This window comes from Nematolebias whitei, chromosome 11 (genome assembly GCF_014905685.2).
Source record: "Nematolebias whitei isolate Nwh7 chromosome 11, NemWhi1, whole genome shotgun sequence".
NCBI lineage: Eukaryota > Metazoa > Chordata > Actinopteri > Cyprinodontiformes > Rivulidae > Nematolebias > Nematolebias whitei.
In genome coordinates, this window is record NC_056508.1 from 46,089,174 (window position 1) to 46,114,174 (window position 25,001).

Genomic DNA, 25,001 nt, shown 5'->3' on the forward strand with positions numbered 1-25,001 from the left:
CACACACACACACACACACACACACACACACACACACACACACACACGCCCTTTGACACATCATGTCTTAAAGTAGCTCCCAGCTGCATTAAAGCACATTAAGGCGCTCTTATGCCCAGTAAAGACAATAAAAAACAAATGTTTATCGCGTCTGTGCTCAGAGGAAGTTTGGTTTTATTTCTCAAGCTTTGGATTTTAACCGTTTTTACAGATCAGCAGTTTTGTAATCTTGAGTGTCGTTGGGAAATGATTCGAGTTCAGTACAGTGCACGTTTCAAAGGTCGTGATACAGTGGTGTGGGTGTGTAAAGTGATTCCTGTTTTCTCCCGTCAGGTCGCATCGGGCGGAGCTACAGCGACAGGTGTCTGGAGATCCTCACGGGGCTTCTCGGGCTTAAACAGGAACACATAACCTCCGGTAAGACTCAGCCCCAACACGCCCGGAAGTAAAAACACAAACGTGCCTGCATCCTCGTTTCACTCAGATCCGTTCATCCTCCCTCTCTCTTTCCTGTTTCTCCCTCCCGTCTGGCCTCAGCGGTGGTGCAGACGATGCGTGATCTGGTCTGGGTGTGTCCTCAGTGCAGCGGCACGGTGTGTTCTGCTCTGGAGGGCTGCGAGGAAACGCTGCAGGACAGTCAGGTTAGACCTGCACAGCCAGGGCGAGGTTCTAATGCATGACGTTAAACCCACAATCACATCAGGTTTGTTTATAAATGCTTATTTAAAGCAAGCAGGTTTGACTGAACGGCTGTGCCCAACAAAAAACAACAACTCCTGACTGAAAACACAGTTCGGATTAGATTAAAATCTTTAAAGTAACAAACATTCAAAAGAAAAAAGGGTACTAAAAAGTAAAAACTACTAAAGTCAAATACCGGTACTATTGTTGAATAAACTTTTATGAATGATTTTCATTTACTCATTTCAATAATATATTTTCTGTTGCTAACTTTTGCATGTCAGAGTCAGAGAGGTTTTATTTTTATTGTCATTTCAGCTATGTTGAAATGAAACGGTGTTCCCCAGGATCACGGTATGAATGCGTTTTTGCCTGTGTGTTGTCAGTTAGCAAAATATCTCATGAACCACCAGATGGATTTCAATGAAACTCATAAAAAAAAAAAAAATAAAACCACAGCCAGCTCTATTCAAAATGGCCGCCACAGCCAAATGACCTTGGAAAACACAAAAAACGTTCAAAGCTCAGCTTATGTTACAGATATCTGGCTAGTTTGATATGGTAGTAGCTGAGCAACATCTCAAACGCTTTAAAATTGGGTTTAATCCTAAAAATTAATCATTTGTACGACTCAACTCGTTTCTGTTGATTTGCTGCTATTTTGCTAACAGTACAAACAAACGAGATCAAAAAGAAGGAGAAAGCTCTTCTACTCCCACCTCCTTGTTTGCATTTAAACACCAGTTCACTTTTGTTTACGAGGTGGGACAACGCAGTTTTATAAGTGATGACTCACAAACGGCAACATTTCTAAATAAATGCCACACCCAGCTTTCTCCACGTCCTTCCTGCCGAGCAGTTCACCAACGTGGTGTCGGCACATTTGGCTGTTTGAACTTTCTTGGTCAGCCTCTGGCATCATTCCTGGCCCTCGGTCTCTGGCAGCGTTGACGGGAGATGAAAACGCTCATTTGCAAGTAAAAGCAGGGCGAGAGGAGCCGCGTCTGTTTGCAACGTGCAGTTTGTGCGGAAACAAAGAGGCTGTGTGTGTTTACGACGTTCAGATCGGTTATCAGCACGTCCGGACAGATAATGTGTTGGAGCTCTGAAGGTCGCAGACTCGCTCTATTGCGATTTTTCAAAATAAGATTGGGCACGACCCACAACTGGCTGATAGGTTGATGAGCCGCACGATCGGCATGGAATTTTTATTTAAAATAAATTATTTTAAATTATTTAGCACCTCCTGCACCTTTGTGCAGCCCACACTGCAGGAGAAACTTCCTGCTGCAGCTGATCAGTGTGCAGAGCAGAGAAGTGGGCGTGGCCAAGAGCAGAGGAGGCAGGGAGTGAAATCATGACATTCTCTGCTCTTTTAGAGCGTTTAGAGTTTAGAAACATTGTTTAGAATATTGCAAGACTGTGGAAAGGGTTTTAAATGTTTATATATATATATATATATATATATATATATATATATATATATATATAATAAACTACTACTTACTACTTGTTCTACTATTCCTACTTGGTGGTTTTTCACTTATCGTGGGTCTTCATACGGATCCCCCGCGATAATGAGGGACTGCTGTATTTCTTTTTGACAGAACGCAGATTAAAGGTTAATCCGCTGAAGAATGCTAAGAGCGTGAGCTGCTAGCATCCAGCTAACTGACCAGTTTCACTTGAACGATCTGGCTCAACTTCATAAATCTGAGCCATTCGCTCAGAAAACTAAAGAGTAGTGTATCTGATTTCACACATTTTCACGTGACTTCTACCACAACCTGCTAACGCTCAGACTTTGTTTTGAGGGTGACTCTCAGCTACTACCACATCAATTTTTACCTCACTATCTATATAACTGACTGAGTTGTAGCCGTTTATTTGTTTGCTAAGGTGTGTTGGCTGTGGTTGCCATCTTGAATCAGGCTTCTAAAGCTCCTAAACTCGAGGCCTGAGCAAGAGTTGTGTTGAAACAAAACATCAGCTTAGCAAAAAATATATATATTATAAATTATATCTTAAGGCTCTTTGTTACCAGCAACCTGTCCCAGAGACACAATTTGTTTCATTTATTTAATAAAATCTTTGAAACGTTTCAAAGAAAACTGAAAAGAGTTTTGTAAGTTACAGCCCAGGCATTTCTCTGTGTAATTAAAGTCCTGAAAGGAGAAATATAGCAGAGAATTTTGGGTCTAATTGTGCTTGTGGATATTTACCAGGTAAATGTGTCGGGCCCTCGTGCTGCCGGATATTTTAAACAAGTTTGAACGATTTGCTGAACAATTTACGCTCAAAAGTAGTCACGCTGTGGTCACAGGTGCCTGGAACTGCCCTCAACATTTTTAATTTGGTTTCATTAATTATTTTGATGATGTGAATGCAAAGTTGACATATTTTGTCTCAAATTTCACCAGGAGTTTGTACAAACATGTCATTTAATGTGATTCCAGGTGAAAATGTGCATATTTTCTGACATCTTTGTGGCTCTTGTTAGTCCCCAGCAGTTGCAGCTCATTGAGGTACCTGAGGTACCTTCTTAAAGGTTCTTAAAGGTTCTTAAAGGTACCTTTAAGAAGTTTTTGTCCCTCGTTGCAGAGCGAACAATGGGATTTTGAAATGGCCTCCGTCCATCTGGCTCATCAGCATGATAACTTATAAAAAATAAGTGAGGTACCAACTTCCATTTTGGTGCATGGCTACATCTAGGCGTAAGAAAGGTCGCAATCAAAAATTGAGTTGCCACATCAAAATCCAAGATGGCCACCACCATATATTTATATGTAAACCAGCCATCCCTATCATTTGAGAAAACTGCTTTCTAGTTTTTAGATTGCTTCAAAGTAGAGTTTCCTCAAATGATTGGGGTGGCCTCAGATTAATATAAGGTGGTCAAGGCCACCATTGGCCACCCCCTGGCTCCACCACTGCACTGTGGTGGATACATTTGCTCCCTCTACTTGCCATGATCGGTCACTCTGAGCTGCCTCGGACAAAACAAAACCTCCCTCTGTTCTCCCCCACAGTGTAACTCCTCCCTGAATATCTTGCACAAAAAACATTTAGGTTCACTTCATTCCCTGTCCAGTTCCAATCCAGAAAAACACTCATCTCCAAAACTACAAACATTCACTGTTCAAATCAGCAGCGGCGGACGTTGACGTACCGATTTCCTCGTCCTCTTCCAGGGCAGGCAGGCCTTGCTCTGGCTGCTGGGTGTGTACGGGGAGCGAGTCTCCAGCGCCCCCTACACGTTGGAGACGTTCATCGACGGCGTCAGGAGCGAAGCCTCTTTGGGAGTGAAGATGGAGCTGCTGACGTCCACCATGAGACTGTTTCTGTCCCGCCCAGCGGAGACGCAGGACATGCTGGGACGGCTGCTGCACTTCTGCGTAGGTGTGTGTAGAGCAGGAGAGAAATGATGGATAAAGACACGACTGTTCACCCTCCTGTGTTTTCCAGAGGAGGAGAGAGACGTGTGCGTACGTGACCAGGCTCTTCTCTATTATCGCCTGTTGCATTGTGGGATTGAAGAGACACGTAGGGTCCTCCAAGGCCGGAGGTCGGACCCCTCTCTGGGCGTTTTGATCGGACGCCAAGCCGAGCCCGTGAGCCAGTGGGCGAGCAGCTTTAACACTATGGAGCCTCTGAAGCAGGATGCTGTGGAGGCGGAGTCGACCAGCAGGGCGAGCCCGGAACGAGTGGTGCCGAAACCCAAACCAAGCTCGGATCTTCCCGACACACTGGACTGTAGCCCCATTGAGACGGTTCAGTCAGGTGAGTGGTGACACTAAAATGTAATTTTCATTTCGTGAATGGGAAACAGAATTCATGGCTTCTTCAGTCTCTCATGGTTGTGGAGGAGTTCTGGCCCGCTCTTCTTTACATCGTTGGTTTCTGCTCAGCTCCCTGAAGGTCCACCACAGATTTCAGTCAGACTGAGGTTCTGGTCCTGGACTGGACTATTACCTCGCACCAATGGTTTTCTCACTCTAACTCAGTAACATGTAAAATCAGAACTTTTATTTTGCTTTGTTTTTTCTGATATTCCTCCATTTTTAATTGGATTTTTTTTTTTCAGCGTCTCAGATTTGTTGTCTATAAATTCAGTTTCAGGGATGAGCTCGGGGACAAACCGTCGATTCTAAAACAAACAAAATAAAACGAAATCTGAAAAATAGCCTTAAAAAATTGAAGGAGTTGAACTCTAAGGTTAAAAAAAAAAAGATCATCAAAAGCTGCATAAAATATTTGGTGTTTTTAATTTGAATGTTTTTTAAATAATAAAATCTGTCGAGCCTGATTTCCTTCCATACGCGTTTGTTTTACGGTGCCTCCGTGTTTCAGGTTATCAAAGAGCTAAAAGCACAAAGCTTCACCTTTTTAGCTCATTAAAGCTAAAGCTGACGGTGATCGAGCCGGACACCGCGTCTCCCCAGCGTCCTCACTGGTTTCCTGTTTGTCCTCTGCAGGTTGGGGTCATCATTCAGACCCCCCCTCTGCCGTCACGGCCCCCGGCGCCGAGGCTGCCATCACTTTGTCTCTCTCCCCGGCCGTCAGCCCGGAGGAGTTCGAGCGCTTGTGGCTGCAGCGACCCGCTCTGCATCCAGAACACGGTAATGAATGTCATGGCGGCTCGTCTGCTTCACTTAGCAAAGGACAGGATTGTTCTGTCCGACTAAAGCAACAATTAAAATGTTTGACTTGTTCTCAGCGGCGCAGAACATTTATTCAAACATCAAATCTAAGGCTCAGGTTTGTTTAAATAATCTTTTTTTTTTTGCAAAAGAAAATGTGATATTTTCCTTCACCGCAGTTATTAAACCAAATGTAGTTATTGCTTTTAAAAAGATGAACGCAGAAAACTTAAAAATATCTGTAGATAAAACGAAGCAACAGAAAATACTCACAATTTGATATTAAGCTAAAACTTGGAGTGGTGAGAACAGTGGGAACAGATCTCAGGGATTCTCAGGATGTGCAGCAGAACTGCTGGCATAGCCCTACAGAACCTCACTGACCTACAGAACCTCACTGACCTACAGAACCTCACTGACCTACAGAACCTCACTGACCTACAGAACCTCACCGACCTACAGAACCTCACCGACCTACAGAACCTCACCGACCTACAGAACCTCACCGACGTACAGAAGGTGATGTCAGTGAACAAGGCCAGGCTGATTCTGGCAGATCCTGATCATCCACTCCATGGTGAGTTCAGGTGTCTTCCATCTGGACATGGAGCTGGTGTAAAATTAATTCATCCCTGTAGAGATCAGGCTTATCAACGAACCATGATGATTTCTGTTATTTTAATGTCTTGTGTGGTACAGATGTTTGTGCCTACTGACTATGAACAAAATGACCCTTGGGGATAACAAAGATACTTGAACTTGGTCGTACCAAGAATCATAACGAACACATGCATGAGAGCTTCATACAACCTTCATTTATAAAAGCTACATTTCCCTTCAGCAGAACCAAACTAGTTACCGGTAAGTCTTTATGACAAAATAAAGAAACCTAAAAAGACATCTTTTGTGCGTTTAATAAACAATAACTCGTAGTTCTTATTAATGAATTATTTTGGACCAGACATAAGCTAAATAATTTTTGAAAAGTCTTACTTCAGTTCATTCATAGAAAAATCCACGTTAAAACTGTTTAACACAGATTGAAATTTGTTTCTGTTGGAAACGTTGATTACCTTTTTGTGACAAATTAGAAAATTAGCGTTTATCCTCGATTAACAGAAATACCAGATCTTCCTCCTGCATCATCATCATCTAAAAATAAACGTCCACTTTGCCACCCATGCTCTCGATACATCGTTTCCGTTTGCGTGTGATGCTGCTGCAGTTTCTCTTTAAAATGTCCACCTGAGCAAGAGCAAACATCTGTAGAAGTATTTAAGATCAACGTACGGTTTAAACTGACCCAGTTGCAGCCGATTTGACAGCCCGGCCTGTGTAGCCCTACGGACACCAGGCCTGCCCTTCATTTCACACAGCTGCAGGTATTTAAAACGGGGCTCTGATCGCATGCAGCACAGTTATTAACAGCACAGTTTGTACTGTTGCTAAACTGGAAACCGTTCTGTGAGAACACAGTGTTTTAATGCGAGTTGGCAGGAGAGATCATGTTTCTCCAGTTTTAGCTTCTCTCCACTGGCTCCGTGTCAAATCCAGAACAGAATTCAAAATCTTTCTTCTAACCTACAAAGCTCTCAACAACCTAGCTCCATCTTATATTACAGATCTTAATGTTCCATTTTTTTTTTTAACAGAGCACTTTGCTCTCAGACTGCAGGTTTACTTGTGGTTCCTAGAGTTTCCAAAAGCAGAATGGGAGGCAGAGCTTTCAGTTATCAGGCTCCTCTCTTCCAACTTCCTGTTTCTGTCCGAGAGGCTGACGCATTGTCTATTATTAAGATTAGACTTAAGTCTTTCCTTTTTTATAAATCCTATAGTTAGTGTGGGCTTAGGTTTCCTGAGCTATCCCTTAGTTATGCTGCTATAGGCTTAGACTGCTGGAGGACAAACTGACCACATGTCCTCTCTCTGCTGCTGTCTTTACTTGCTCCACTCTTCCTGTTTGTAATTGTAATTATTTATATCTTAACACACGTTTGTCTTTCCTCCTATAGAAACCACACCTGGACCTGTCATTCTGTGTCTGTTCCTCCTTCCTGTTCCTCTCAAACCAGCCGGTCGAAGCAGACGGCCACTCGTCCTGAGCCTGGTTCTTCTGGAGGTTTCTTCCTGCTAAAAGGGAGTTTTTCCTTTCCACTGTCTCCTTTGTGCTCGCTCAGGACGGGAGACTGAGATGAAGTGAAGATTCAACACAATCTGCTGCTTCCTTAGATAAATAACTTTCACTAATTGGAATTTAAAATGTATGTGAACGTTTCTGTGACGACTTCTGTTGTGACTCAGCTGTAGAAATAAACTGAAGTGAACATGTGAGGAGTTAATGGACATTTAACAGCATCGTTTACCTTTACTGAAATGACTCGAGAGAAAAAGGGGTCTGACATTGAACTGAACTTTAGAAGCAGCACATCACCACAACAACAGGGTTTCCCTCATTGGATTAGCATCGTGAGTTGGCATGATCAGATTACAGCTAATTACATTTTACATTTCAGCTCCACAGAACAGGCTGTTCGGCTGTGGTTACAGAAAACATCCAGGCTGCATTGTTCAGAGCATGACTCGGTTTTCTGCTTCTGGTCTGGATGACACAGCAAAATAAATAAAAATAATAATCATATCTAGTTATTTTAGACCAAATCCAAAGGATTATTTACTCCAAAAATTGTTTCTATGTGTTATATACCTGGATGACTGAGAAAACAAACTTTGTGTTTTTGAAACCATTAGTGAAAAGGCCAGACTTCAGGGGTATCTGAGGCAGGCTTGAAACACAAGAGTCAGGGTGGCTTCTGGGTAATACCAGATGGCTAGGCCTCAGACTGATGAAGCCTCTTGGATGAGGGGTGAAACGTTTCTTTTTAATAAAAAAACGAAGTCCAGATGACATGATTCAACCTTTTTTGTTGTTTCTATGTGTGTTTTCCACAACAACCCAACGTTATCAGAATTGGTTTTGTTTAATTTGATATTTGTTTTACAATTATTATGATATTGATACATATTTTAGGGTGAAAACTTACTGTTTTGTGGTCATTTTATGTCTTAATTTGATCACAATTCTTATTTTGTCTCCAGTCAGTGATTAGGACGGGGTCAGAGACGGGCTCCAGTTGCCCACGACGGCTATGTGACTATTTTCAGAGTGAATTTGTTGTGTTCGCAGTGAAAAAACATGTTAAAATAAAACATGTTCAACATGCCAGCGACAAAAGAATGAGGAAATTGAGAACACTTGGGAATGTTATGAAACATTTTGGAAACTCTTGTGAATGCCTGATGCAGTGGGTCCTGTTTCTTGAGGACATGACTTTGGACTTTTTCTTTGTTTTGTTTTTAGATGTGCCTCCTAACTACTTCCTCTCCTTTGTCCTGTGCTCGTCCAGTTTCCTTACATGACGAGGCCGAGGGTTGCGTGTGGATCGAAGAAAGCATCGGGTGTTTGGTTGTACCTCGTTGCTCCCCGCGAAGCCTCCAGGCCGCCATGCAGCTGGTCAACATCCAGACTCTTGCCTTTACTCCGCCGCACGCGCGCCCGTGGAGGGTCTTCCTGTACACGCGCACCCTGCGCACACCGTGCACGCCCAGCAGCGGCTGCAGCAGCACACTCGTACTGGGGGAGCTGCTGTACGCCGCAGAGGCGAATCAGAAAGGCTCAGCTGACCGGCAGGCGGAGGTGACGGAGGAGACAGGAAACGGGGAAGAGGAGGTAAAAGTGACTCTGAGGCAGCAGCCAGGAGACGCCGAAGCTCTGGGAGCGTTTCTGTCGGTCCTCACCTCTGTGCTGCACGCGCTGTCCTCAGAGGAGGCCTGAAGTCACCGCTCGCAGATGAACAAGCGTCAAACGGCAGTTTGAAGAAAAATCACTGAACTTTGAGTTTGTTTTTACTCTGAGAGTTTAGAGATAAGAACAGGAAGCCAAGCATCGTTCATAGATGGCGTTAGATTACGGGTGCACCAAAACTCGTACTTCCTGTTTTATCTCGACTCAAAAACAGAACATTGAATTGAACACTTGAATTTCACATCCGTGGGACAATAAAGGCTGTTTCTACTTTATTCTATTCTAACATTCAGTGGAGAAAGAAATGTCACCAGGCCCAATAAATCTACTGAGTTTATAGATATTTTTCCCCTCGATGCACAGAGCCTCAATAAAACCATCAATAAATGTTTGTTGCAATTATTATACTAAACTACTTCAGCATTTTTTGTGCCATGACTTGATATTTGTAACTTTATTTGTAATCCTCGCGCTGCAGCTCGGCTGTTTAACTCTTCCACTGCTGGTCAGTTTGCATGTTTTTAATCGTCCCAGAGACTGTGGCTCTCAGCTCTGGTTTTACTCCACCTGCAGAACGGTTCTGGATTCTGTGGCTCCGTTAAAAACCAGGCATCCTAAATTCGAGTCTGAACCCTGGTTAAATGATGACACTTGGGCTGCCCGGAGAGAGTGTCGCAGAGCCGAGCGCAGATGGAAAACTGATAAATTACAGATGTTGTTTCAAATATTGAATATTGGTGTTGTCAACAAACTGTTGGTCATTTAAAGTTCTCCAAATGTTGCTATTCCTCTTTGTTTATTTAAAGATGTTTTCCTCGCTGTAGGTCCTTCGGTCCTTGTTCTTCTGAATAGCAGTCTGTCCTCTGGTGTGGTCCCTGGAAATTTGAAACATTCAGCTGTCCAGCCTCTGATTAAGAAACCCACTCCTGACCCCTCTGTTCTAGCTAATTATAGGCCAATCTCTAAACTGCCATTGCTTCTGAAAATCATTGAGAAGGTGTACAATCAACTTTCAGCATATTTGAAAGAACAGAACATTTTACAGTCTGGTTTTAAGTCTTTACACAGTAAAGAATCTGCCCTTTAAAAAGGTTTTAACAATATATTTTCAGTAATGACTCTGGTGACTGTGCTGTCCTCGTGCTTTTAGGTTTATCAGCTGCTTTTTACACAGTGGACCATAACATCTTGCTTTGTCGTTTGAAACAATGGGGGTGGGGGGGTGTGACCAGCACTGGACTGGTTAAGATCCTACTTTGCCAAGCAAACTTTCAGTGTCTGTCTTGGTATCCTCTGCTCCTCTTTTTTTGTGGGGTCCTACAGGGCTCAATTTTAGGCCCCCTCTTCTTTTTGTTGTACCTGCTCCCTCCTGGCTCAGTTTTTAGAAAATATGGTATCTTCTTTCAATGTATGCAAATGATATCCAAATATATGTCCCGCTACAGAAAAAAGGACTCCATCTCTCTGAGTCCTCTGTCTTTATGTCTGGAGGACATAAAAGACTGGATGGTGAACGTTTTAATGTTTTACAAGAAAAAGACTGAGGTGATGTTTTTTGGAAGCTCCACTGAGACCCCCATGTAGATGATGGTTCCTTGACCCAGTACATCAGGTCAACTTTTACAAACCTAGGTGTCAAAGTTGATGATGGACTAATGTTAGAAAATTACGTCACTGCAGTTGTTAAATTTAGTTTTTTCCATCTGAGGCAGCTAAAGTAAAGCCTATTCATTCTCAGCAGCATTTTTGAAACCGTAATCCACACATTTTTGTTACCACTAGGCTGGATTACTGTAGCATACTTTGTCAGTGATTCATGTATCTCTCAGCATCAGAGGGTACAGAATGCTGCTGAACGGCTTTTAACTGGCACACAGAAGTTTGACCACATTTCTCCTGTTCTAGCCTCCCTGCACTGGCTGCCCGTACATTTTAGGATTCATTTTAAAGTTGTTTTATTTGTTTTTAAATCTCTTAATGGCCTTGCCCTGTCCTATCTGTCCGAGTTGCGACATCCATACACACCATCTCGATCCCTCAGGTCAGCTGATCAGCTGCTGCTGAGTGTGCCGAAGTCAAAGCGTAAGTTCAGAGGAGACCGTGTTTTAACTGTCGCATCTCCTGAACTGTGGAACGACCTTCCCTTGAACATCAGACAGAACTCTTCCCTGTCTTGTTTTTAAATCTCTTCTTAAAACCCATCTCTTCTCCTTGATATTTTAAATTATTTTTTTGACTGACTGTATAATTGTTTTATTATGTGTACAACATTTTGGCCGGATGAGTTTTTAAAGTGCCCTATAAATAAAGCTGGTATGCTAACCTTTTTACTTTTTTAATTATTTAACTTTATATACCAAAACTGTCCTGTAGAAATATATGGAGATCTCTTCAGGTCCTTAAAAACATCATTTTCTTTGAAATCTGCTTCAGCTACCGTCTTCTGTTTTTAGCTACTACCAGTATTTATCTAGTTTTTAGTCGCAGTTTTGCTCATTTTAACTTTTAACTATTGGTTTGATTTATGGAGATTTCGGCCAAGAATTTGCTAATGTCAGCTTTTAGTTACAATTTTGCTACATTTATCTTTTAGATATAATTATGCTTACTTTAGCTCCTTTGTACAGTTTTGCTTTTATAACGTTTAGCTACAATTTTACCAACTGTACAACATTTTTCAGTCAGGTCATCTGGACAGTTTCTTTTTTGTGCTGAAACGTTTCGCCTTCGGTCCGGAAGTCTTCATCAGTCAAGGAAACACAACAAAACTGATTCTTCCCCCAACAGCTTACTCCAATGTGGAACAAACCAGTTCTGCTTGTGATAAGATGGTGATAAGATGAGACCATCTTATCACAAGCAGAACTGGTTTGTTCCACTTTGGAGTAAGCTCTTGGGGGAAGAATCAGTTTTGTTGTGCGTTTCCTTGACTGATGAAGCCTTCTGGATAGAAGGCGAAACGTTTCAGCACAAAAAAGAAACTGTCCAGATGACCTGACTGAAAAATGTTGGATTGTATACCTGGATTATTGAGCATGGACTTTGTTGTTTACCAACTGTAGTTTTAAAGCAAGGTTGTGTTAATTTTAACTTTTTGATTTCACAAATTTTAAGTTTTAGCTGCAATTTAGCTAATTTTTAGCATTTGGTTCTTGTTTTGTTAGATATAGCTTTGTGTTATGGTTTTACAAATTTTGCTTTTAACTACAATTTAGCTAATTGTAGATTTTAGTCAATGGTTTGCTAAATGTAGTTTTTAGCCAAAATTTAAGCTAAATAAACTTTAAATATTTAATTTAGTTGATTTTACCATTTTGCTATTTTTCTGCACTTAGTTTATCATTTTTGCTTTTGACTACTGTTTTGCTGATTTTTGCTTCTAGTATGGTTTTGCGGCATTTAGTTATGAGCTGTGGTTTTGGTTTTTAGATTTTAGCTACTGCTTTTTATTAATTTTAGTTTAATTTTAGTCTATGGTTTTGCTAATTTTAATTTTACTTAGGTTCAACCTAAATTAGCTTTTAGATATACCGGTAGCTTTGCTAATGTTAGCATTTAGCTAGGATTTTGCTAGTTTCAGTTTTTAGGTAAAGTTTTTTTTGTGTTTTTTTTTTTTTTTTTAACTTAACCAATCAGATTCATCAGCTGTCATTCAGCACTCAGCATTCACGCAGATTATTACTTTAGTTTATTTCTGACCCGACTGAGTTTGGACTCACTGCAGCAGAAATCAGCAGATTTTTGTTTGTGATATGAGCTAACGGTGCTGTTTACCCACAAACAGGCGAAGGTGGTGGTAACCTTCCCGAAGCTCGTTGCTATTCATGTCACAGCTGATGGCTGAAGCAGGTGAACACAAACATTGAAAGTAAACAGATTCACATATGAGAGTGTGTCCTAAAATAGTCAGTGTGTGTGATAACACACACGCACACACACTCATGTCTGTCTTTCTATTTTTGTGGGGACTTTTCATTCCACTCAATTCTATAGCCTAACTCTGACCCTTACCCTAAACCTAACCATTACCAGTACATACCTCCCCCTAAACCTTACCATTACCAGTACATACCTCCCCCTAAACCCAACCCATCAACAAGACTTATACTTATGTGAACTGGGCTTTGGTCCCCACAAGGACTGTAGGATGTTTTGGAAAATTGGTCCCTACAATGTAACATTATACCAACCCCCACACCCTCACCCCACACACACACACACACACACACAATGGCAGCATCTTTGACCTGGATATTTTCTGTCTCTGAGACTGAGGAAATAAAAAGTTTATGCAGCTACATATACAGGAAGTTTTATCTTTTAATTTTTACAACTTGAGGGCTTAACAAATATTTTTACAACCCACCCCCGACCCAGTCCAGAGCTGTTAAAGTTCCTTGGTCTTCATGATGCCTGTTGCTTGGTGGTAGATCTTTGAGGTACAACGAGTTTTTGTACTGTAGTTGATTCTGGAGGCTACAGAACAAGCACTTAAGACTTAAATTATACACAACATTTCAAAAATACATTTTCTGTGAAAACGCAGCCTGAGCGCTGAAACCTGAATGAGTGCTGAAATTTACTGAAGAAGCCGAAACACAGTTGTTAAAGCTAAAATCAGGAAAACTAGCTAAAATATAAATTTAAACAAAATGTTAGCTAAAAGCCAAAGGTAACTAAAGAAATAAATTACAACAGGCTAGCTAAATGTGGCAAAGGGCTAGCTACAAAATAGCAAAACACTATATAAAAGTGGCAAAATGATTGCTAGAAGTAGCAAAAGGCCAGTTATAGTAGCTAAATGATTGCCAGAAGTATCAGAAATCTAGCTGCAAGTTATAGTATCAAAAAGCTAGCTAAAATTTGAAATATTAACATTTGGAAGCTAAAAATAACAAAATGATTGGCTTAAAACTAAAAATAACTAAAAGGCTAGTTAAAATTTACAATAAGGTAGCTATAAGTAACAAAATATTAATTAAAATGAACAAAACTGACAATGAAAGTAGCCAAAAGCTGGTTAAAATTTTAAATATTCTGTCATTAGGCTGTTAAAAAAACTAAACAGATCTAAAATAATCATAAAAGGTAGCTGGAAGCTAAAAGTAATTAAATGATTGGCTTATGGCTAAAAGTAGTAAAAATATAGCTAAAAGCTAAATTTAGCTGAATGGTAGCTAAAAATCAGAAAAACAAGACAAAAACAGTGAATTTGATAATTAGCATGATTTAAAATTGTAGTTTAATCATTAGTCTGAAAATTGTTGTATTTAATTTGATTTTGGTGGCTTTTGTTTATATTTTTTTTGGATCATGACATCTTGATCTCACCATTGGTTGGTGTTTTAATTATCTCTCAGATCGGAGGCAATGTGTTCAATATAATGGTACTTCTTCCAGCTATCTAACTGTTAATAATGGTGTACCACAAGGCTCAGTCTTAGGACCACCCTCTTCACAATCTACATAGGTAATGTAGGTCAGATCATTCCTGGTGCATCCTTACATTTCTATGCCGACGACACAGTTGTTTATTGTCGAGCTAAAACAGTTGCTAAGGTTTTCCAGCTTTTTCTGCTTTTGACATCATCCAGTCAGGTTTGTTCCGTCTCAAATGCTGACAAAACCAAAGAGATGTTGTTTTCAAACAGGACGTCTGTACCAGCAGTCCTCCCTTTTATTTTATCTTCTGCTGCCTTCATACATCTCCTCCTACTGTGTGAGAGCAGCTACAGCGTGCGCTCTCAGGACATTATTACCTGCAGTGTTCCCTCAGTGAGGACTGAACTAGACAAAAGGACCTTCTCCTACTCCGCTCCTGTTTCCTGGAATATCTTGTAAAAGATCTGAAGCTCTCGACCTTGACCTCTCTAAGTGGCTTCAAACATCTGCTAAGTTCCTGGCAAAAACCAGCACAGACATGTTCCTGTTTTTAGTATTTTATATCACTTTATAATGTAGCTGGGGGGTTTTCTGGGGTTTTTTTTACATAATTTTCTTCCATTTATTTTCAATTTGTGCTTTGCATGATTGTCTACTGTTGTTATCTGTGCTCGTTGTCTAAAACAGGTCTCTCTTTTAAATGAGTCCTCGAGGCTCAATGAGACTAACCTGTAGAAATAAAGGTCGAATGAAAGAAAAAATTAATAAGCGAGACAGACTGGAAAACGGATATGAGATGAAGAGTATTACAGACTGGTCTGGACAGCTGATGAAGAGGAGGATATCAAAGAGATAAGACATAGTTAACCTACAAAGTTGTGCCACAAGGCGGTACGAGTCAGAGTACAGAGGTTAAACGAGGTTAAGTGTTTACGCCTCGTGCAGTAAAATAAGACTAAAAAGGCATAACAAGTCAAACATTTACAGTCTTAAACAGATTTTTTCAGCAAGAGTTAACACATATAAAGTGTTGCAAATGGTATTTTCACACAACATCACATTTAACTTCTTCAAAAAACAGAAATATAAAAGTGAAATTAAGAACTCAAGTTTCACTTTTGCTCCTGTTTCCTGGAACACCCTGCAAAAAGATCTGAAGCTCTCGACCTTGATCTCTAAGTGGCTTCAAACATCTGCAAAGTTCATGGGAACAACCATCACAGACATGTTCCTGTTCGTAGTTTCCTGCACCGGCTCATAATCTAGCTGTTGTTTTGTTACTTTTTTTAATGCCATTTCATTTTCACTATTGTCATCTATTGTTGCCTTTGTTGTCCGCCGTCATCACTCTTTGTTAAAATCAGGTCTCTCTTGTAAATGAGTCCCCGAGACTCGTGGGATGAACCTGTCTGAATAAAGGTTGAATGAAACGTAACGCCCAGATGTGCCAGCTTTTCAGCAGCCTTGACGCAGCATTACTTTTGTGAACCTGGAGTCTCAAGTCACAGGAACAGGAAAGTTGATCCGATTCATGCACATCTGACAATTTATGTGGTGGCGCAGAGGAGAAAGCAAGTCTGTGATTGAGAGGCTGTCGGTTCAAATCCCCTGACATACACATAAATTTGGGTCAGCTACTTGCCTTTACTCTCATTTCCCCTACTCTAGGCCCTTGAGCAAGACCCCTAATCCCCCTCAGGTGACTTGGATGGCGGTGGTGCTGTAGTGGCGACAGTGTAAAACCGTTTGACAAGTCTCTGTGGGCAGCACGGTGGCACAACTGGTAGAGCTGCTGCCTCTCAGCGAGCAGGTCCCTGGTTCAAACCCCGGTCCAGGGGCCTTTCTGGGTGGAGTTTGCATGTTCTCTCCGTGCATGCGTGGGTTTTCTCCGGGTACTCCTGTTTCCTCCCACAGACCAAAAACATGCATGTTAGACTGATTGGTAACTCTAAATTGTCCCTAGGTGTGAGTGAGAGAGTGAATGGTTGTTTGTCTCGTTTGTTCTATGTGTCCCTGTGATGGACTGGAGACCTGTCCAGGGTGTACCCCGCCCCTCGCACAGTGATTGCTGGACATGGGCACCAGCGACCCCCGTGACCCAAAATGGAATAAGCGGGTAAAGAAAATGGATGGATGGATGGATGGATGGATGGATGGATGGAAGTCTCTGTGCGAGTTTGGTTCAAGAAGGGGGTGAAAAGGAAAGCACGTTTGAAATGTGCACACTCAAAAATCTGTTCCTGTGAATTTTGCAGTCGTTTTGTGGAAACTTTTAAGACTACTTTATCGTCATGACGTAGTTTTTTCAGTGCCAAGGTCAGAATGAAAAAAGCGCAGAGGCTGACCGATGACGTCACAACGCGCGGCAGGAACGGTAATGTGTGACTCTTTGGCCTGCCATAGCTGGAGGTTGCGACACACCTTCTCGCCACGGTCGCGCGCTGCCTCCACCTGAGTTCACAGAACAAGAGGAAAGATGTTGCAGTCGTGAAAGATCCGAGTCCTGGGTCTGAGCCGTGTTCGTTACTTTCTGCCATCAAACTGAAGAGGCGCGTGGGCAACTGTCTTCTTTAACGGTAGGTGTTTAATAAAACTTACTGGTTTGTCGCCGGTTCATCTCCTGGTCTTTTCAACTCGTAAACTGGGGACGAGCTGAGCGGCTGTGGCGGTGAAGACACCTTTTCCACGACATGAACGTCGTCGGTTTAGACTCTGACGGTTTCTCCACGAACGGGCACCTCGTCTTTGCAGCTAATTGTTAATTTTCTTTACTAAACACTCGTGTCGTTGAGCAGGTTTTTAAAATGAGCTTCGTAAAGTTTGATTTGGGATAACGGTCGAGGCTAATTATAGTCCTGAAGCGGACCGGGCTGTGTTTAAAGTGGAGTGGGCTCCGTCTACTTGTTGACGGTGACTTGACGTTTTTCATGATTTCTGTCTGTCCCCCACCGCTGTCCTCAAGAAGACAACCCGTTTGTCCCCAACACCCCCGTGGGACATTCGTGTCTCGATGATTAAACTCGACAAAACACGCAGCGACAGGATCAGGCTAAATACAAGTGGAGGGTTCCGTCTATTTCCTGTTGATTCAAGACCACTTCACAGTTAATTATTAATTTTAGTAATAAAATAAAATGTTTTTAAATTGGAGCACAATTACAACAAATACCCTTTTTTTTATTTTACTGTTTTTAAATCGCGGTGTGAGGAAAATATACGTTTTCTCTTTTTATTATTTAGTGTTTTTTTCTGTTTTTTCTCTGTTAAAGTTGCCAAAACAATATTTTTATTTATTTTTGTTGAAAGTTTTTATCTTTCAGCTGCTGAAGATGAACTTCTCCTCCTCATCAGACTTTCTGAGAGAGTCCAGAGTATTCAAGCAGAAATAAATACTTTCACCAACTCTAACAAAGTCAAGTCAGGTCCTCTGGACGGATTAAAAAACAACTGTTGAAACATTTCATCTTTTATCCAAAGGACTTCTTCAGTCTGAGGAGCTGCACTAAACTCAGCCTTATACATAGCTGGATCGAGCAGTTTGCTGGTGACGTCCAGAACTAGCTGTTCACATGATGAAGGACCATCAGTCTTAACGACCCTGACTGATTCTAGCAATAACTGCATGTAAGAGGGGGACAGTTGGACACGGAGGCTCCGCCCCTCTTTAATGATGGGCGCTTTATTTTCACAAACATGGCCGCCTCCACTCCTCTCTCAAACCATCGTTCCTCTCTTATCAAGGATGAGAACGTCTTCATCCCTGAAGGAGTGACCTCTGGCCTCTGTAGTCGTATTTTGGAGCAGGACGAGGTTATTGACCGTTTTCTGTACCACAGACTGTACCCAGGGGAGGCCACACCTAGTCTGTATGGTTTACCTAAAATCCACAAACAAGGTGTACCTTTAAGACCTATTGTTAGCATGATTAACTCTGTCACTTACAATGTTTCCAAATATCTGGCGTCTGTACTCATCCCTTTAGTTGGCAGCTCAGAACACCACATACAGAACACCATGGACTTTGTGGACAAGGTGAGGGATGTCATCATGGAGACTGATGGATTCCCGTATCATGATTAGATTGGCTGGATTTAAAAAGACCACAACAAAACAAGTTTTTTCCTCTTTCGTTTTTAAAGATGACAGAACTCCGTCGCTGCGATGGAGAACTTTAATCTGTTTCACTCGGGTGTCCACCAGACGACCTCGAGCTGAGGTCTGTTTGTCAGAGACAAGAACAGGTCGTCTCGGACCAACGGAAACTGCTTACGTCGTCACCTGCGTTTACCTTTTAACTCGAACGGGTCTGTTCGCAGTACGCTACTTTAAAAACGATGAAAGAGACGAGATGTTTAGAGAAGGGAAGCTGCAATTCTGCAAAATTCACCTCTAAACAGATTTTGCTACGTTTAGCAGTTTGCTATTGTTTTGCTCATTTAGTTTTTAGCTACTGTTAGCTATTTGTAGATTTTACAGCTTTGTTAATTTTAGCCTTTAGCTACTGTTTTGCTAGTTGTAGACTTTAGCTACTGTTTTAGATTTTAGCTATGTTTGGCTAAAATTAGCTTTTAGTTATATTGGATAGTTTTCTTTTAGGTACTGTTATGCTGTTTTTTCATTTTGGCTAAGGTTTTACTAACTTTAGCTTTTAGCAATGCTGGCTTTCAAAGATGGTTTTGCTCATTTTAGCATTTAGCCACTATTTGCTAATTCTGGCTCTTATTTATGTTTTGCTTGTTTTCGCTGCTGTTCATCTTGTTTTAACTTTAATAATTTTTCAAGAACTTCCAGGGTTCGCTCTGAAGTTTCTCAGAAAATTCAGTTGTTTGTGTTTACATGTTATTGGCTCGGAGTTGTTTGGTAAATATTTTGGTGTTAAAGCAGAACGGTCTGTTGCTGCCTCCGGAGTGTCACCGTAGTTTATTATTTGACCAAACATTTTGAGCGTTGCGTAGTTTGGATGCGATGTCTGATGGGACTTTGACTCCGTAGTATCAAGCTCGTCTTCCAGTCTGAGGTTCAGGGTTTTGATCGGTATCGGTTCTGTACACGTACGGTCCATTTACCGTTTAATTTGAAGACGGCGGGTTGGTTTACGTGTCGGCTGCTTAAAAAGTGAAATATATTTAGAGAGAGGGGAAGAACAGGTAAAATATGAATGAAATGAGCGCTTCCTCATGTTTTAAAACCCTGTCCAACATGTAATGGTCACACGCTGTCGGTGAAGCCGACAAGCGTTTCAGACGTGGCAGCAACAACCTCCGAGAAGCAGCTGCTGCTGCCCACCAGTTTGAGAAGGGTCAAAGGTCATTACTAAACTATGTGGAGTCCATCGTTGTACAGAGAGAAGGATTTTTTCATGAGCGTACACCATTTAAAACAGCTGACAAATCTTAAGGATGGACATCCTAGCAAATTTACCCTGAAGGTCAGACTGTGCAAGGCTCAGAGAAATGAGCCTCCTCTCAGACTCTACAGGCCAAAGGTTAAAGGTCGGGGCTTGTTTATTGTAGGCGAAAGCCTAAGTTTGTTTACAAACAACTTGGAAAGTTTAATCTGAAACTTGAACCAAAACCAGACCAAAGTGGAAATGTTTACCCAGAATGCACAGCAGCAAACAGCTCCTCCCATCTGTCAGCACGGTGGTGGAGGGTTGATAGTTTGGGCTCCTGTCAGTCACTGAGTGGACCATGAGGGTTCTCGAGTCAAATATGAGTCCATCTGTCCAATAGCTAAAGTTTGGATCAAACTGGGTCCAACAGAACCATGATCCCAAACGCAGCAGCTGGTCGACAACAGAGCGGTCCAAAAAGACAAGAATCAAGGTGCTGCAGCGGTCCAGTCAGTCCAGAACTTCATCCTGATTGAAACACTGTGGTGGGACCTCCAGAGAGCTGAGCAGAAACAAACGATGGAAAGAAGAGTGGGCCGCAGTTTTCCACAACCACGTGGTGTAGTCGTACAACCCTGGTTTTAAAAGACTTCATTTGACTGTAAATCCAGTAACTCAGAGAGTCTGAGTCCAGTTGGACTCTCAACAAACGGTCTAGCGTTACGTTCATCTGAGCTCTGAAACGTTTAGCTGCTGAATTATTTACTGTTGATCTGAGCTGCACGCCTACCTAACAGAGTGCACCGACCGTTTGGTGCTTCTCTGTTTGCAGGAAATGCCACGTTTTTTTAAGAGGAAGAAGAATGTGGCCCTGGCAGTGCTACTTCTCGTCACTGGACTGTACCTCTTCAGTCATTCAGACTTTTCCATAACGGTGAGAACACGTGCACGCTCACACACACACACACACACGTGCACTAACCGTGAACACAAAGAGAGAAAACCGAGCTGAGAAGTAAAACAACGAGGCGGCCAGTTTAAACATATTAACAGACGTGCTGCAGAAAGTCGGAGCATCGGTCTTAGAATCTGTGCAAACTTTAAAACCAGATCTTGGTGCATTGTGTTTATTTTGTCTTCAGGGTCAGAGATCGTTGAAGGTGATTCCCAAAGAGTTAAGTTGGCGGGTCGAGAGACTGGTCAGTAAAGAGTCGTGGGTGGAACAGGGAGACTTCCTGCCTCTCAATGTGACTTATCAGCTGCTGGCCGGAGCGCCGTCCTCCCAACAGAGTGAGTCTGTCTGAGCGTGCTCACACGTCGCGCTACGCTTGACGGCTAAATTAGAAAAGTGTAACTCCTTATTTTCTTTTCAGCCAACTTTACAGCACACGTATATTAATTATATAGTTTGTTTTGTGTGACAAAGTGTTTACTTTAATTCATTTTTGTATCTTTTAACCATTCATGTAAAAAAAGGTGTGTTTTGACTTTTAATAGTTGAAGCTTATTTGTTTATTTTTAATCATGTAACTGAATTTAAAAAGCAACAACTCAGAAATATGAGATGTTTTCAGCGTCTTGCTCAAGTTTTTAGCTCAAATTAATTCACATCATCCATCCATCATCTTGACCCGCTTCTTCCATTTTGGGTCATGAGGGTCCCTGGTGTTTATATCTAGCCATCACAGGGACACATGGAGACAAACGAGACAAACAACCATTCACTGTCTCACTCACACCTAGAGACAGTTTAGTTACCAATCGGTCTAACATGCATGTTTTTGGTCTGTGGGAGGAAACCGGAGCACCCGGAGAAAATGCACGTAGAGAACGTGCAAACTCCACCCAGAAAGGTCCTCTCTCTCCCGACCAGATTTCAATTCGGCGACCTCCTCGCTGAGAGGCGACAGCGCTACCAACTGCGCCACCGTGCCGTCCTAATTCATATCATACTTGTTCAAACACAAGTGAACCTCAAAGTTCTGAAGAGAACAATAAAAAAACACGAGCAGCAGTTTAAAAATAATAAAAACGAATATCCTGATGCATGCTCAATAAAAATGAAGCTAATTTAAAACAAATATGACTGACTGTCTCACTAAATGTAGCTTTAACCTACAGATTTGCTACAATTAGCTGTTGGCTACTGTTTAGCTACCGGTACATTTCTCTCTTGGCCACTAAAGCTAATATTGCTAATTCAACTGATTGGCTTATTTTATCGTTTAGTTTTTGATTTTGGTGGTTTTTCATTATTTGCTACGGTTTTACAAATTTTAGCTTTTAGCAAAGGTTTTAGCTAAAATGGCTTTTACAAAAGGTTTTGTTGATTTTAGCTGTTGGTTACTGTTTTGCTGATTTTTGCTTCTGTTCAGCTCGTTTTAACATTAATAATTAATTTTTCCGTAACTTGTAGTGGAGTCGTTCAGAACGCTCGACTCGCTGATTTTTTTAACAGAAAGTTCAGTTCCTGTGGTTCATCTGTATTTTTATTTACATATTAATGCTTTTTAAAATTGTTTTTTTAAAATACAACAATGTTCATTCAGGTCATCTGGACTGTTTCTGCTTTTGCTGAGATGTTTCATCCTTCATCCAAAGGACTTCTTCAGTCTGAGGAGCCACCAAACAAACTGATTCCCACTAACAGCACGCTCCATAATGAAATAACAGTTTTTGCAAACCGGATTATTTTTCCCACTATGGAGTGTGACGTTTTATGGGAATTGGTTTGTTTGGTGGCTCCTCAGACTGAAGAAGTCCTTTGGATGAAGGACGAAACGTCTCAGCAAAAAAAAGAAACCATCCAGATGACCTGACTGAACATGTTGGATTTTATACCTGGATTATTGAGCATGAACTTTAGAGGTTTTTTAAAAATACATTTGTGTTTCTGCCTCGACAAACTGAGTTCATTTTATCAAACTTTTGGAGCTTTAAGTTTGAATATTTTTTATCTTTTCAAATATTTAAATTTTATTGAACTAATTTCTGTTTTATCTTGTTGGTGAGTTCAGTGAAGAATGAAACTGTTTATTCTGCCGTTAGTGGACAAACTTTAAAATGGAATAAAACAAACTTTTTAAAATAAATCCCCTCAAAAATATTTTTTTCTTGAACAGTTTGATTTTTACCTCAAAAATAAACCCCGTTATGAAAACATGATGCAAACAATGTGTAGAAATCAACGAGTCGTTTTTTTTTTTTTTATTAACTAAAAGAAATATTAATGTTTGTAATGTTGAGTGGCAGATTTATTATACATTTAGTGTTATTTTTATAAAATAAATCCAATAAGTGTGAAAACTACAAACTATATTTTTATAATTTACTGGAAAACAATCAAATCGAGAAAATGATAATCTATAAAACAAATGTTTTTAGTAAAAAAATAATAATAATAATTTTAAGGCTTTCCTTTTCTTCTTACCAGACGTCACCCAGATGTGTAAAGTCTGAAAGTTCTGACGGTTATCGAACGTCTCACGTCCCACACCCACCTCTTATCTGCACCATCAGAACCAGTAAAGCCTCCCGAAGCTCCGTTCCACTTCACTTAAAAATAAACAATACTGAATTTATAACGTTTAAAAACTGTTACTAAAATTTAAGGATACATTTATATTCCATCATTTTATTTCTATATTTGTCAAAATCAGTGTTATGTTGCGTTTGTAAGGTAGTGCATCAGTTTATACGTTAAACAATGAAGGACAAATACGTTAAATATAATGTTTCTCCATTTTTGTCAAACTTTTTATTTCCTTTTTTAATAAAAACCACCAGTGATGGACGCATAAATACACAACCGTGTACACACAGAGCCACGTCACACTCCAGTCCTTTGTCCTTTGTGTCTTGTCAGTAAAGTTCTTATCGTGTCTATTTCCCTTCACCAGCTTAGAAGAACCAGGGTGCACATCTGGGGGTTCAGTTCAGGAAAACGTACAGTAGAAACATTACGTGGACCTGTCGCTGTTGCACTGCGTGGTATGACGGCCGCTTGGCAAACGTGGTGGAACGTTTCATTCGAAAGATGTTTTCATGATCATGTGACTTTAATTGATTTTGAGTACTAATAGATATGGTTTAATTGAGATTTTGAGGAAGAATGCACTGAAATCCAACATTTTTCAGTCAGGTCATCTGGACAGTTTCTTTTTTTTTTTTCGGTGCTGAAACGTTTCGCCTTCGATCCAGAAGGCTTCATCAGTCAAGGAAACACACAACACAGAATCAGTTTTGTTGTAAGGTATTGTTCCTGAGCTCAGATCTTTCTCTTTCAAACAGGACGCTTACTGGCACCCCGGGCGCTTGCATAGCTGCCCACTGCTCCACCTGGGTGCATCTCAGGTGTGATGGGTTGAATGCAGATGAGTAATTTCCTCGTTGTTTGGGAACAAGCAATGATGACAACACTTTGCACTTTAACTTTAAATGAAGGATGTTTTTAGCATTTCATCTTCTACATAAACGCTGCAGAAACATTAAAATTCTCAACAGTGGGGGGCACAGCTAACCATAAAATTAGCTTCGCTGACTGCTAATTCACTAATTAGTATAAAATAGCTTTGCTGCTGATAAGCAGATTTGAAAAAATTAACAGAAGTTGTTGCTGAAGCGCCAACTTTTATCATCCACTGCTGTTGCTGACTCTGTAAGACTGTAACGTCTGAAGCTCTCGACTTTGACCCAAGAGATTTTAAACCGTTAAGTTCAATGCAAAAATCAATTCAGACATGTTTTTAGTGTTTTACCCCGTTTTATAATGTAGCTTGTTTTTATTTCATTTTATATCATTACTTTTATTTATCTTTCATTTTATGTGCTTTTTATGCTGGGTAAGAATGATGTGTGCAATGTTTCTGATGTTTCTGAGTGTTTCTGAGTGTTTCTGAGTGTGTTTTCTGAGTGTGTTTCTGAGTGTGTTTCTGAGTGTTGTTTTTGAGTGTTGTTTCTGAGTGTTGTTTTTGAGTGTTGTTTCTGAGTGTTGTTTCTGAGTGTTGTTTCTGAGTGTTTTCTGAGTGTTGTTTCTGAGTGTTGTTTTCTGAGTGTTGTTTCTGAGTGTTTCTGAGTGTTGTTTCTGAGTGTCGTTTCTGAGTGTCGTTTCTGAGTGTTTCCGAGTGTCGTTTCCGAGTGTCGTTTCCGAGTGTCGTTTCCGAGT

At 41.0% G+C, this 25,001-nt stretch overlaps 2 protein-coding genes across 2 annotated transcripts in view; both read left to right on the forward strand.

The window, feature by feature from the left end:
- The window catches only part of ap4b1 (adaptor related protein complex 4 subunit beta 1), a 16,287-nt gene extending 6,807 nt beyond the window's left edge, over positions 1–9,480 (forward strand). The window contains exons 8-13 of the mRNA XM_037684551.1: positions 334–417; positions 538–641; positions 3,873–4,080; positions 4,147–4,461; positions 5,157–5,300; positions 8,726–9,480. Coding sequence (XP_037540479.1) covers positions 334–417; positions 538–641; positions 3,873–4,080; positions 4,147–4,461; positions 5,157–5,300; positions 8,726–9,153 — 1,283 coding nt within the window. The 3' untranslated portion in view covers positions 9,154–9,480. The remainder of the gene's footprint in view (positions 1–333; positions 418–537; positions 642–3,872; positions 4,081–4,146; positions 4,462–5,156; positions 5,301–8,725) is intronic.
- Positions 9,481–16,943: 7,463 nt separating this feature from the next.
- zgc:101663 (alpha-1,3-mannosyl-glycoprotein 4-beta-N-acetylglucosaminyltransferase C) overlaps positions 16,944–25,001 on the forward strand; it is a 10,559-nt gene continuing 2,501 nt past the window's right edge. The window contains exons 1-3 of the mRNA XM_037684421.1: positions 16,944–17,081; positions 20,670–20,771; positions 20,980–21,127. Of these exons, the coding sequence (XP_037540349.1) occupies positions 20,673–20,771; positions 20,980–21,127 (247 nt within the window). The 5' untranslated portion in view covers positions 16,944–17,081; positions 20,670–20,672. The remainder of the gene's footprint in view (positions 17,082–20,669; positions 20,772–20,979; positions 21,128–25,001) is intronic.